The sequence below is a fragment of the Callorhinus ursinus genome, unplaced genomic scaffold (genome assembly GCF_003265705.2).
Source record: "Callorhinus ursinus isolate GAN/ISIS: 27379988/994484 unplaced genomic scaffold, GSC_fseal_2.0 scaffold57, whole genome shotgun sequence".
Taxonomy (NCBI): domain Eukaryota; kingdom Metazoa; phylum Chordata; class Mammalia; order Carnivora; family Otariidae; genus Callorhinus; species Callorhinus ursinus.
Window position 1 is genome coordinate 6,155,582 of NW_027397119.1, and position 13,461 is coordinate 6,169,042.

At 51.3% G+C, this 13,461-nt stretch overlaps 1 protein-coding gene across 2 annotated transcripts; it reads right to left on the bottom strand.

Moving 5' to 3' along the window:
• Window positions 1-3,048: 3,048 nt before the first annotated feature.
• On the bottom strand, window positions 3,049-10,697 carry LOC112811265 (tubulin alpha-1C chain). 2 transcript variants are annotated; one of them, XM_025855268.2, is made up of 5 exons: window positions 10,583-10,697; window positions 8,685-8,907; window positions 7,398-7,546; window positions 4,940-5,620; window positions 3,049-3,466 (listed from the first exon to the last, which is right to left on the bottom strand). In XM_025855268.2, the coding sequence occupies exons 1-5, from the start codon at window positions 10,583-10,585 to the stop codon at window positions 3,173-3,175; spliced, it is 1,350 nt and encodes a 449-aa protein (XP_025711053.1). In that variant the 5' UTR covers window positions 10,586-10,697; the 3' UTR covers window positions 3,049-3,172. The 2 variants fall into 2 exon arrangements, with proteins under 2 accessions (XP_025711053.1, XP_073740634.1); XM_073884533.1 differs by lacking the exon at window positions 10,583-10,697 and adding an exon at window positions 9,539-9,668.
• Between the last annotated feature and the right edge of the window lie 2,764 nt (window positions 10,698-13,461).

The window sequence follows — 13,461 nt, forward strand, 5'->3', positions numbered from 1 at the left end:
TTGAGCTTTAAGGAAGAAGGAAGACAGGAAGAGGCAGCAGATCAGTTCCTTGCTGCAGGCAGGACGACTAGTGCACGACACCCAGTGCTTACAAGAAGCAAGAGGACTCCCCTCACAGATCTCCAAAATGCTGAGGACCTGGAAGCCCTGGGGAGTTCGGAAGGTGGTGGGGGGGGGGGGGGGGGGGGGGGATGCAGGGAAAAGGCAAGAACAGCAAGACTAGTCAAAAATCTTCACAAAGAAGCAGTCAGACCCCAGGACCTTGCTTTCACCTTAGAACTGGCAGGCACCCGTTAACCCAACCAGAAGAAAACAAGGTTACACCTCGGAGCAGTCAAATCTAAAGGCTCTGGTGTCGGGCATCTCAGGCACAGCTCAGAGGGAGAGGTGGGGAACAGCCTGAATACTAGGCATTAGTGAAAATTTGCACCAGAGAAAGAAACAGCCAGGGCCTCCATACTTTTTTGAGGGTGGGAATTTTTTGTTAAGCTTCTAATATGGGCTAGCTGCTGTAGAGATCCTCTAATCTTCCCTGTCATTGAAGCTAATGCCTTTTAGTGTCCTGTTCTGATCACCAGCAGGATAACCTCCCTCCTCTCCGAGGACTCCACAGAACCCACCCTCCCCCGGGCTCCCAGGTCCTGGGTCAGTGACAAAGGGAAGGTGGTGGTACCTGCAGGAAGTCGTCTGGGTGTAGACCCTGCTATGGACAGGGCCAGAGCACACCGGCCGCCAGCTCTGGTAAAAACACCTTCACGAACATCCCAGCCCAGCAAGGGTAATGCTTACTTCAGGTTCATGCTTCAAGTAGAGTACTTATTAAGATACTGAGTGCTTTCAGTTTCAGACGGCAACTCCCAAGGCAAGAATTTCTCTGCTTCTCCATCATTACCCCACCAAGGACTCCATAGCTGGAAAAGAAACCTCTCCCTGGGGACCCAGGGACATGGCTCGATCTGGGGCTCAGCAGTGGGTGTTGGGGGAGAGGGGCTGAGTCCAGACACAGACTTAAAAGACTCTTCCCGCTTATTTCGAAAATACCCACAAAAAAGGGGTAAGAAGTAGGGCACCTGGGTGGCTCAGTCGTTAAATGTCTGCCTTCGGCTCAGGTCATGATCCCTGGGTCCTGGGTTCGAGCCCCGCATCGGGCTCCCTGCTCCACGGGAAGCCTGCTTCTCCCTCTCCCACTCCCCCTGCTTGTGTTCCCTCTCACTCTGTCTCCCTCTGTCAAAAAAATAAATAAAATCTTAAAAAAAAAAAAAGGGAGTAAGAAGTGAGAAAAGAGAACGTGACTTAACATCTGTTCTAGTTTGGGACCATGAGAGAAGGTGAGGGCAGCTCCAAGTTTATTTAAATAAATTATCTGGCTTGCTCCACCCACTTATAATTGACTCACCCAGCCGGTATCTCATCACAGGAGAGCCTCAGGGTTAGGTGTCCAACCCTCATTGGCCGTTCTCCTTCCCAATGCCTGGGGCAGCTGTAGGGCCAGGAGGGGTCTCTCTACTTAGTGGTTTAAACCCACAGAGGAAGAACTGCTAGTATGTATGAATCCATGTGTCCCGTGAGGGAAAAAGCAGGGAAAGAAGAGGAAAGAAAACGCCAGCTCTTGGTTTCTGGGTGAAGACACCAATAGTGCAGGCCAGATGTACTTGCTGAACATTGACTGATCCAGGTCCTTGAATAGGCACTGGCCAGGGTTTCCTAACCCGCTTCCCTTTCTACAATACCTTAACTCTACCTCTAACCCAAGCCTGTAAGTCCTTGAGGACCTTCAGAAAGAGACCCATTCAGTTGCCTGGGCTGGACAATTTGCATCGGTCCACAACCCCTCTTAAAGGCCTGCAGCTTAACAGGTAGGGGTCAAAGTCTATGGATCTGAGCACTGTGTTAATGAGCTCTAGGACACTAAACAAGCAAGGCTCATAGATATTGGGAATCAGTTCGTAGGTTAACATTAAGAAACTTGTCCCCTGAACCCAAGGCAAGGTCACTGGGGACACATCCAGGTAGCCCCAAGGCTCACTGGTGCCTAAAAAAAGCAGAGACCCCCCATCCTGAGTAATAGGCTAGAACTCAGTGTCCGAAAAAAATCAAAGCAGGTAGATTCAGGCCAAGAGTACAGGCCCTACCCTTCTGGTGCGGGCTGGGCTGGGTTCTGTTCTGTTCTGGCCTTGCCAGGGGCAGAGCCTGGTCCCATGGAGATTTCCCACCTCTACAGAGAATACATTTGTCTGGCTGAGGGGCTTTTCGAGCACATTAAAGAGAGACCTCCTTGAACCTGGGCCATGCTGGAAGGGACCAACCAGTTTACTCCTTAGGTCCTGCCAGGTCCTTTTACTGACCAATACACTGATCTCTAAGACTGTATGTGGCTAGGTCCTAGAACTATAATACCTTTCTCATCAGGGACCCCTTTAAAAATAAAAAAATATAGATTTTTTTTTTTTTTGCCTAAAAGGCTCATAGGCACTTTAAAAAGTATTTCAGATGTTCAAGAGCCCCAGGCTAAAGACCCTTGGTCTTTTGGAATCCCGGTTCTTGGACCCTGTGCCTTTACTTTATATGGCATGGGGCTAGAGCCCTAAGTTGTAAGATGGCTGCCGCAGATTGGCCTGTGAATTCATGTGGCTTCAACCTCTACTGCCCTCTGTTGGCCATGAGGAGGGAGGATAGGTTAAAAACAAAAAACAAAACAAAACAAAACCAAAACACCACTTGACTCCTTCCTAGCATTGAAACCCAGACGGGCTTTCTGTCCCAGAAGCCTAGGGGCAAACTTCCAGCAAGCTTTCGCCAGAACCTCTAGAAGGCTTACCCTTCCTTGAGGTGGGTTGGGGATAAGGGGGGTACACACAGGGAACCACCCCAGGATGTCAAAGCACCACAGTCCCGGTCCTGAGCCCCTGCATGGTTGTCAGGGTGGTCTGCTCCATCCCCCGTTATGTACCCCCGGCCGGAACCAGCGAATGCAGAGGGCGCCCTGCCCCTTGACTTAGAAGGACGACAAGGAAGCTGGAAAGTTAGCGAAGGCCCGTGCCGGGGCAGAACTCCACATCACAGAGCTCCACATCGCTTGAGACACTGATTGTATTTGTGGGGGGTTAGGGAAACAGTGGAATGAGAAATACAAAACTAAGGGGAGAGCGGACGTCGCAGACGCCAGGACCCCCTAGAACTCCTCGCTCTCATCCTCACCGTCCATAGACTCTGTTCCCACTTCTTCATAATCCTTCTCCAGGGCGGCCAGGTCCTCTCGGGCCTCGGAGAACTCCCCTTCCTCCATGCCCTCGCCCACGTACCAGTGCACAAAGGCCCGTTTGGCATACATCAGGTCAAACTTGTGGTCGAGGCGGGCCCAGGCCTCGGCGATGGCTGTGGTGTTGCTCAGCATGCACACGGCCCGCTGCACCTTGGCCAGGTCGCCCCCGGGCACCACTGTGGGGGGCTGGTAGTTAATGCCAACCTAAGAAGAAATGGCAAATAGTGTAAGCCCCTGGGTCTGGGTTCCCGGGAAGGGGTGTGTGGAAGGATTCCCAAAGCTGGGAGAGGGGCAGTCCCCTGGTGTTTGGCATTTGCCAGCCTGTAAGGAACACAGGGGTAAGGGAACAAGTTAACCACCGTAAGGAAACAAACAAATCCGGAATGTGGGACTTTCAAGACACGAAGACTAGTCCCTTCAAAGTCACCATCAAGAAGAAGGGTGGATGCTTTACATTAGAAGATTGAAGAGACAAATACAATGCCTGGGCCTGGATTATATCCTGACTTTGCAAAACGGATATAAAAGACATTTGTGGAAATTGGGAAAGTTCAAATACTGACTTAGGTATTCTTATTTTGGAGAGGATTATTAAACAACACACTGGTGGGTCATAAATAGCTGTAAATGAGTTTAAATGGGTCAGCAAAGCAAACATAAAGGAAACCTAGCAGAGTCAGATGCTGAATCTGGGTAATGGGTATATAGGTGTTAATTATACTAATCTCCCCACCTTCCTATAGTTTACAAAATAGCTTAAAAAATATAAAATCTTGTGAAGATCTCCAGTTGGATCTAGACTTAATCTACTTTAAATGTTGCTCTCTTCAGAATATACATTTCATATTCAGTGTTAAAGAAAAAAACAGTCAACTTCCCCCTTACTGCCTCTACGGACAGCAAGCTTACTACTTCCTGAAGGCAGCCTTTCTTCGAGTAGCTGAAGATTTCCTAATATGGAGCTAGAAGAATCCGCCTTCCAGACTTCCTCTCCCTGGCTTCTAGTTCTGAGCTACGGGACAGCTCCTCAGTCGAGCACACGGCTGTTGGCTTTGACTGAAGTCCCTGCGACGCCCCCCCCCCCCCCCCGTCGTGTCACATCTGTAACAGCGTCACCAGGCAGGGAAGCTGTGGGTTTCCGAAATGCCACAGCTGCCACCTTTAATCTTTCTAATTTCACCCTGGAACAAAACCCATAAAACTTAAACTAGGTCGCATGCCCAGTACCCTCTCTCTGTGGAGAGAGGAAAGAAAGGGGCATAAACAAATTCTTCCTCATTACTTCAAAAGGAAGGGGCTGTGTCCCTAGACCCTCTGATCCACGTCTTGCCCATTATCTGAACGGAAGGCCTTTCTGCGCTTCCAAAAGCACTCCCTTCCGAGCAGGAGCCATATTGGGTGGGTATGTCCCTGGCACAGGTGAATGGTCCCAGCCGGGCTGGCAAACCTAGGGAGCGCCCATTTGCCAGGCTGAGAGACATGAAACCTATTTTTCCTTTCATACAGGCAAGCTTTCGAGTGGAATAAAAAAGCTGTTATTTGCCCGATTCTCCCCATCCCTAGGGCTTCTGTCGTCCCGCCTGTGGCTCTGTGGGAATCTCTCCTCTCAGCGCGTACAGAGGCCACAGGCTTACCGCCTCCCCTCCCCCACCCCCCGCAACTGCATTCCTAACTTGCCTTGAAACCTGTGGGACACCAGTCCACAAACTGGATGGTACGCTTGGTCTTGATAGTGGCAATGGCAGCGTTCACATCCTTGGGCACCACTTCTCCGCGGTAGAGCATGCAGCAGGCCATGTATTTGCCGTGACGGGGGTCACACTTGACCATCTGGTTGGAGGGCTCAAAGCAGGCGTTGGTGATCTCTGCCACCGACAGCTGCTCATGGTAGGCCTTCTCAGCTGAGACGATGGGGGAGTAGGTGACCAGGGGGAAGTGGATGCGGGGGTAGGGCACCAGGTTCGTCTGGAACTCCGTGAGGTCCACGTTGAGGGCCCCGTCGAAGCGCAGGGAGGCCGTGATGGAGGACACAATCTGGCCGATGAGCCGGTTGAGGTTGGTGTAGGTGGGGCGCTCGATGTCCAGGTTGCGGCGGCAGATGTCATAGATGGCCTCGTTGTCCACCATGAAGGCGCAGTCCGAGTGCTCCAGGGTGGTGTGGGTGGTCAGGATGGAGTTGTAGGGCTCCACAACCGCTGTGGATACTTGGGGGGCGGGGTAGATGGCAAATTCCAACTTGGACTTCTTGCCATAGTCCACAGAAAGCCGCTCCATCAACAGGGAGGTGAAGCCTGAGCCAGTGCCACCCCCAAAGCTATGGAAGATCAGGAAACCCTGAAGCCCGGTGCACTGGTCTGTCTGGGGTAGGAGAGAACACTGTTAGGATGCAGATGACCCACCCCCGGCCCCCAGCCCTCTTCTCCTGACGGAAACCTGTCCTGTCTGCAAAGCTACTGTAACCCAACTACAACTGTATTCACTTCTGGATTTAGAAAACAAAGCAAAATAAAACTTTTAAGCACAATTTGTACTTAAAGTGTATACATTTTATTGCATGTACAATGAACGGTTTGACAAGTGTATATACCTATATTACCAAACTAATCAAGATACAGAAATTTCCGTGACTCCAGAAACTTCTCTCATGCTCTCTTGCTTCGCCTCTGTAGAGGTGAGAAGAGACTACCTCCAGGGGTTTGGAGTTCTAGGGCACAGATGACCTCGAAGAGCACTGCTGTGTGCGTGAAGCGGCAAGTGAGGGGTGGTGGGAGCGGAGCGGAGAGGAGGGTCAGGTGGGACGGAAGGCTGTCGTCAGACAGCTGGGCCCTCTCAACTTTGTAGCTTTGCCCCCTGGTTGCAGCAGAGTGGGAGGTGGGGGGGAGGTAGTGGGGGCATCTTGTTGAACATAGAGATTCTCAGGGCCCCCACGTCAGACTGGAACCCAGGGACCTGCGGGTTTAACAAGGACCCCCGCTGACTTCTGATGGAGCCGTTCCTTGGACGAGAAGAGCATCAGTCTAGACCAGATGCACGGGGAGTAACGATATAAAAATTCTGCATTTACTTGTGATATATCCATATATCGAATCACCATGTGCTACACCTGAAACTAATGCTATGGCAATTATATCTCAATAAAAATCAATTAAAGGAAAAGCAAACTTGATGCAAATTGATAACTAAAAAAACCAAAATACCCCCCCAAACAAACAAAGAAAACCCAAAAAACAAAACACCAACCCCCCCACCGAAAAACTGCTTACGAAAATTCTAGGACACCTGGGTGCCCCAGTCGGTAAAGTGTCTGCCTTCGGCTCAGGTCATGATCCCAGGATCCTGGGATTGAGCTCCGCATCTGGCTCCCTGCTAAGCAGCGTGTTTGCTTCTCCCTCTACCCCTCCCCCCTGCTCGTGACCTCTCTCTCTCTCTCATAAATAAATAAAATCTTAAAAAAATTTAAAAAAAAAGGAAAAGAAAAAAAGAAAATCATAAGCCCAGTGGGTACTTTGTTTTTGCAAGCACAGAATCCCATTCCTCAAGTCAATGAATGGCAAGTCCTCAGTCTGAACTAGTGAGCAGCACAGAGTAGGTCTGGACAATCCCTCTAGAGGACCAGTGCCAAAGTACGGGCTCCTAGTTGGCCTCGCTCCTGGTTCTCAGTGCCTCAGGCAAGGGATGGAGTAAACTGGGAAGTGGTTAAAAACTAACCAGTAAGCAGGAGCCTCTCCCAGGTGTAAAGTTCTGCTTAGGAGTCTAACAAGCTGACCTGCCAAGGCAGCTTCCACCTACCTGCTGGGGGAAGAGAGGGATCAAAGCTCAAAGAAGGCTTGGATTGGACAATTAGACCTGGCAAAGCTAGGAACCAGCAGGGCAGGAGCCTGAGTCCACAGACTCAGGGCAGAACCGGTTATTCAGGCTTCTAACCCTAGATCCACACCCAGGACACACAGCTCCCCCTAGGGGAAGCGGAGGAGACAGACAAGCCAAAGGAGCCATCCGGACACTAAGGGCGCCGGTCACAGCCACAGATCTGTGGTTTCCCCTTCTCCCACACATGTCCCGCCTCCCAGGCCAGGAAGAGAGAGTCAGGACACACGGATCTCCTGAAGGCGTCAAGGGCACTTGGTCCGCTCACCAGTTTTCGGATTCGCTCCAGCACAAGATCGATGATCTCCTTCCCCACAGTGTAGTGGCCTCGGGCATAGTTGTTGGCAGCATCTTCCTTGCCAGATATCAGCTGCTCAGGGTGGAAGAGCTGCCTATAAATGCCAGTTCTTACCCCATCTTGAGGGGAAGAAAGAGGGCAAAGGTGAGAGAGGCTGGTCTCATCCCCCACGTGGACACAGGCGCTAGGACCTAGGCTGCTAAGCTCCCCGAGGTATAACTGCGAAAGGGAGCATGGATGGCCAACAGCCTTCCAGAGAGCCACTTCCAAAGTCCAGTTAGTCCTCCCTGGGCCTGAGAGGGGGTAAGTCAGGGGGCCCCTTCAACAGTGCCTTCCCTCACAGCCACCTCTACTTGGTGAGGAATCAGAGGGGGTCTAGGGGAATCTCACTTCACTTTTGATTGGGACTAGAACATAGACTGATGCAGAAAACCCAGTCCACAGTTTACATCTACAAAACTATCTTTGGAAAGATGGGGAGATGGCGGAGCGCCTGGGTGGCTCAGTTGGTTAAGCGTCTGACTTTGGCTCAGGTCAGGATCTCAGGGTCCTGGGATGGAGTCCCGCACTGGGTTCCCTGCTCAGTAGGGAGCCTGCTTCTCCCTCTCCTTCTGCCCCTCCCCCCCACTCGTGCTCTCTTTCAAATAAGTAAAATCTTAAAGAAAGAAAGAAAAAAAGAAAGAAAAAAAAGGAAAAAAAGAAAGAAAGAGAAAGAAAGATGGGGAGAGGGGTAAAGTTTTCAGGAACAGGAAACTGAGGCGATCCAGATGCAGAAAGGAGGAAGCAGAGAACGCCCTAGGAGCCAGCAACAGCCAAGTTCACATAGGTCCGCATACAATTAAGGGGCCCCTTTCAGTTAAGGCTGAGCAGGGAGCCATTAAGAATGTTCTCAGTGCCCAGTTCCTTAGGCAATGTTATCCTCAAGAGTGTGCGCGTAGGAAAAAGGAAGTTTAAAGTTTCTGCTTCTATATCCATTCTTTTCTGCAGTCTTCATTCTGGGTCTGACCCCTGACTCAAACATCTGGCAGTTTCTGGGCAGAGCGGTTTGACTGATATCCTGAGTGATATCCGTCTCAGCACAGGAAGCCCTCAGGACCCCTCCTGAAGTCAAGAGTCTAGACAAAAGCAACAAACTTCAGTGTTGTTCTTGGCAGGGGGCTGCCTGCATTCCAAGAGCTTTTCCTTAAGCAGGGCTCCCCACTGACTTTGGGGCTGGCAAAAAATACAGGCTAGAGAGGGGAACCCCCGCCTACTCACCTATGACAGCAGGCTCCAGGTCCACAAAGACAGCCCGGGGCACATGCTTGCCAGCCCCGGTCTCACTGAAGAAGGTGTTGAAGGAGTCATCACTGCTGCCCAGCGCCTTGTCACTGGGCATGGTGCCATTGGGCTGGATGTTGTGCTCCAAGCAGTAGAGCTCCCAGCAGGCATTGCCCATCTGCACGCCCGCCTGGCCCACATGGATGGAGATACACTCACGCTGTTGGGGGAAGCAGAGAGATGATGGGGTGTGAATGGGGAAGGGAAGCAAGTGGGCCTTGAAAAGGCCCTGGAAGCACCCTTTTATCTTTCCTCCCTGGAGACTGAGGCCTGACAGTGAGTTACATGTTCCAAAACCTAAAGACTGGGTTCCCTTTCCAGACCTTCCCACACTTTAAGCCAAATGACCTCGTTTTCTTTTTCATTTACTGAGGGCTCGAGAATGAAGGTGGCTAAAGCCCAGGTCTTCAGGGGCAGGAACTAGAGAAAGCTGATACCAAGCAGCCAAATCCCACTGCCTAGTGCCCTGTGTGCTGGCTGGGGTGGTTCAGGGAAGCTCAAGAGTCCTGCACACCAAGATGGAGCCTCCAGCACTGGACCCCTAGGGGAAGGGGTCTCCCACGGTGGGGACTCTGTGTCCTCTACACTCTGAAGGGGCAGAAGACAAAGTTCAGGTTTGTGGGTTAACAGAGGCAGTGGCTCTGGAGTTAGAGCTACTTTGAAAGCTCACCCGCAACCTCCCCTTTTGAGGGGATAGGCCCTGACTCTGGACACTTGTCCTTGCCCACTGCACTACACAGTCAATCCAAATAAGTACTGCTCGATGGTCACAATGGAGCCAGAAGACTCACCCTGGCCCTTTCAGCTCTCCTGAGGTAACTCCTACAATGGAAAGACCCTCTTGGCTTCTCGTCCTTCACCCCCAACCCACAGTCTAGAGGATCCGTGTGAAAGGGCGGCACACTTCCCAGATGCAGAAGGAGTCTTCTAAGACAATCGCCAACAGTTTAGCAATTTTAGGAGCTATCCTTCAAGACAGCCTCAGAGCCTGTACAGGGGCTCAGGACACAGGCGGGGATCTAATGATTCCTGGGAGGCCCTGAGGCCTGACACACCCCGAGCTCTCCGGTTTCACTGAGGGACTTCACGGGCTTGGGCATCAGAAGAGGAGAGAAGTGGAGTAAAGGATATTCCTCCTTAGACACTAGGAGCTCACGGACGTGCCTGACCGGGGATGGGTCAAGGTCGTGCACCTCTGACGTCTGGCCGGGAGTCCGGCCGCGCAAGACAAAGGCATTCAGAGGAACAGTTCAGAACTGGAGAAACCTGCTGGAGTTTGCAGAGCGGCCCAGGTCCGGCCTCCAGCGCGGGAGTGTGACTTCACCCGGGGGCGGGGACTGCGGCTGGGGGCGGGCGCCTCTTTGTCCCGGACCAACGCGGGAGAAAACTGGGGCGGGTCCAGGCTCCCGACTCCGGAGCGCGCTGCACCACCGGACCGGGGTTGGGGTCCGGTGGACGCACCCCGCCACGCTGGGCGCCCCGCCGGCCCCGCGCCGCGGCGCCACCTCTCCCGTCCGCAGCTGCAGCGCGCAGAACTTCTCCAGCTCGCATCCGCCTCTCCCGGGCCAGGGGCTCAGAAAAGCAGCGCTCGGACGCGGCGGGCGTTCCCGGCCTTCCGCACAGCCCCCCAACACCGTGGTCACCGTGACCGCCCAAACCCCCCAAGAAGCCCCGCGCAACCTTTCGCACACACCATGGACTGCCCGGCGCCCCGGGCTCCCCTCCTTCCCGCGCAGCTGGCCCTTACCGGGGACCCTCGGGTGCCCCCAGCACGCTCTCCCGCGCCGTACCGCCCTCATCGTGGACTCCGCCAGTGCCCCCCAGCTCCCTCTCACCATGGTTGTTCCGACAGGTGACGTTTGCGGAGGGTCGTTGACTGCAGACGCGTTACGAGTCTCCAGCAACACCACGAATCCCGGTGCAGGCCCTCTAGTTGGGGCTTATATATCCCCGCCCAGCTGCCGGCCATGCCTCCCAGCGGGGCTCCCATTGGGCCGCAGCCAGACGGGGCCCGCCCCCTCCGCGTCTCTCATTGGGCCAGATTCCCACCGAGGCCCGCCCCCCTCTCCGCTATTGGGCGGGCGCTTATGAAATATCCCCGCCGTAGCCGGTCATTGGGCAGTTTGTAAAGCCAAAGGGAGGGAAAGCCTCCAGGGTCCGAGCCCTCCAGGTCAGCTCGACCCTCTTGCCCTCTGTTGGAGGTGTGCCAGGTCTGAGAGGTTGGCGCTTTGGAGAAACACCATTGTTCCGTCGTTGCCTTAGGCTCATTATATGGGTAACATGGCGGACCTAGTTCGAAAAGTGCATAAACCTTGGACGGTGGCGCAGATTTGAAATCCTCAACCGCTAGAGAAGGAAAGATGCTGTGATGAGAACCAGGTACTGGGAACTTCTGGGGAGAGACAAAAATGCGGCTAGGGTGGGGGAGGGGGACAGGCAGGTGTGGGAGAGAGCATTCCAGGCGCGGGTAATTGAAATTTACTTCCCTTTGACTGGGGCAAGAGCTTCAGATCAGGTGACTCAGATTGCAGGAGAGCAAGGGGCACAGGCTGCTAAGGCGATTGAAGAGGACTTGTAGGGTGAACATAGATGTTACTTTGAAGAGTTTGCACACAATTCCACTGGCTATGGGGCACCTTTGTGGGCTCTTGACTAGAAGAGTGATGTGCCAAGCAGTATTTTCGGCGGTTCATAGATGTTACCTGTGTATTTTTTTTTTTTTTCCGGTGGTGGTTTCTTAGCTGTCTGAGATGAGGTTTTACTTCTAAATCCCTAAGCAACACAAATTAGCCCATTTCCTAGTTTGGGAGGGTTAATTGGCATTTGGTTTTATTAAATGACTGGACACCCCACAATGATTACCTTAATATTTGTTCAGCACATTCCAGAGGAATCCAAGGCATCTGTCATCTCCTGTTCTCACTTCCCATTGGAAAGGTGACTGCACCCAGATTATGCCAGTCAGGCCTGGAGATTTGAATTGTTGCTTTAGGAAAATCTGCAGCTATAATGACTTTCTGTTGATACAACCCAGGAAGACTCAAAGTTACTGTGTCATTCACCAATGTGACATCAGATCAGCTGCCCCCTGGATTCCTGCACCTGTTTTCCCACAAGACTTTAGACATGTTATTCAAAAGTATTCTGAAATATTTAAAATATTTTGAAACTAAGTACTTGTCTAGGTGGCTTGGTGGTTTAAATTCAGGGTGCAGAGGTTAACTTCAAACTCTGAAGAGTGTTCTTTGATCTCAACCCTTGTGTTTTATGAGGCTGCCAGCTTTAAAGTGGTTATCTCTGGTCAAGGGATAAGGTGAGAGAGTGTGGGTGAACATTCAAATAAGTACTTTGAAAACCCTTGTATATACAAAGCTAAGATGTGGTTATTCATTGTCACAGGCCCAAGCAAAACAACTCAAATGTTACATCTTACTGAATATGGGCATATCAGTGATTAAAATGAAGCTATCTGGCCATAAACTCAAAAAGTCATAAACTCAACACCATCATCTCTTCCTTGCCTGGTCCTATTTAGGCATTCATCCCACCAGCTGGTAGTGTCTGCCTGTTCAAAATGTCCTTCCGTTTCTTTACTGAATAGAGTGAGTGGGCTCTACACCAAATATAACTATATTTGCAACAATAATCTTGTGTTATTTGTGGAAACGACACAAACCAACCTCTCTCGACGATATGCTTCTTTATAGAGCACAGATTGATAGTAGTTCTCTTATAAGGTGTTTGGATTTATTTCTATTATCTAGACGGCTGCAAAGCTTAGATTCTTTTTCTAACTTTCATCATCTTTTTCTCTATATCACTCCACTGATCTCCAGCTTAGTGCCATTGCAGATGTGCCATTTTCACACAGTTCTTCAGGAATTTAAGATATACCAAAGTTCGGAGAGAAAGGTCATAGTTACCTCTAGGTTTCAAGCAATCTAAAGATTCCTGATAAGTCTGCATCCTTTCTCCATGGGTACTTGCTCCCTATCCTGCCTTGCCACAAAGAATCAAATAACACTGAATTGAAAGGACAACCACAGTCCGACTGGGCGAGGGAGGGGCAAAGAAGTTGGAGAGGCTTTGTGGGAACAAGAATATCCTGTTCATCCACTGGTGAAGAATGAAGGTAGACAGGGAGACACCAGGGCCATACCTGAGCTATTCATTCTTGAGTCAGTGCCAACATTGCAGAGGTAGTACCTGGTTTTCAAATGACCGAATTATTTAACAACTGATGGTCACTCTAGCAAAGTTGCCAAAGTTGGGTGTGTCCATGAGCTCACTCCCCTCACCATTGTCTTATCTTAACATTCATCTACCCTGTGACTGGGGCAGCTGCTCCGTAGGATGGAACCTCCTCTCCACCCAATCCCTATTTCGCATCTCATACCAGAATCCATTTAGGACAAAGTAGGGAAGGGATGTGTAAACTTATGGGAGTTGATTACTCTCCCCTCACTTCCTTAGGACCGTAAGTGTCCCTAGCCCACATTCTGTCTCCTCACCAGTGCCCCCAGGTCATGGTTCATCCTGGCCCCCAACCTGAAATAGGATGTCTGGGGTCACCAGGTCTGGATTTTGGAGGGACCCTGCTCTAATTTGTAGCAGAGGACTTGTTCCTGACATGAAGAAATGAGAACCATTGATTGTAATATTGTGCTCTGGGTACACACAGTTTTGTGTCACAGGCTACTAATTACTCATCATG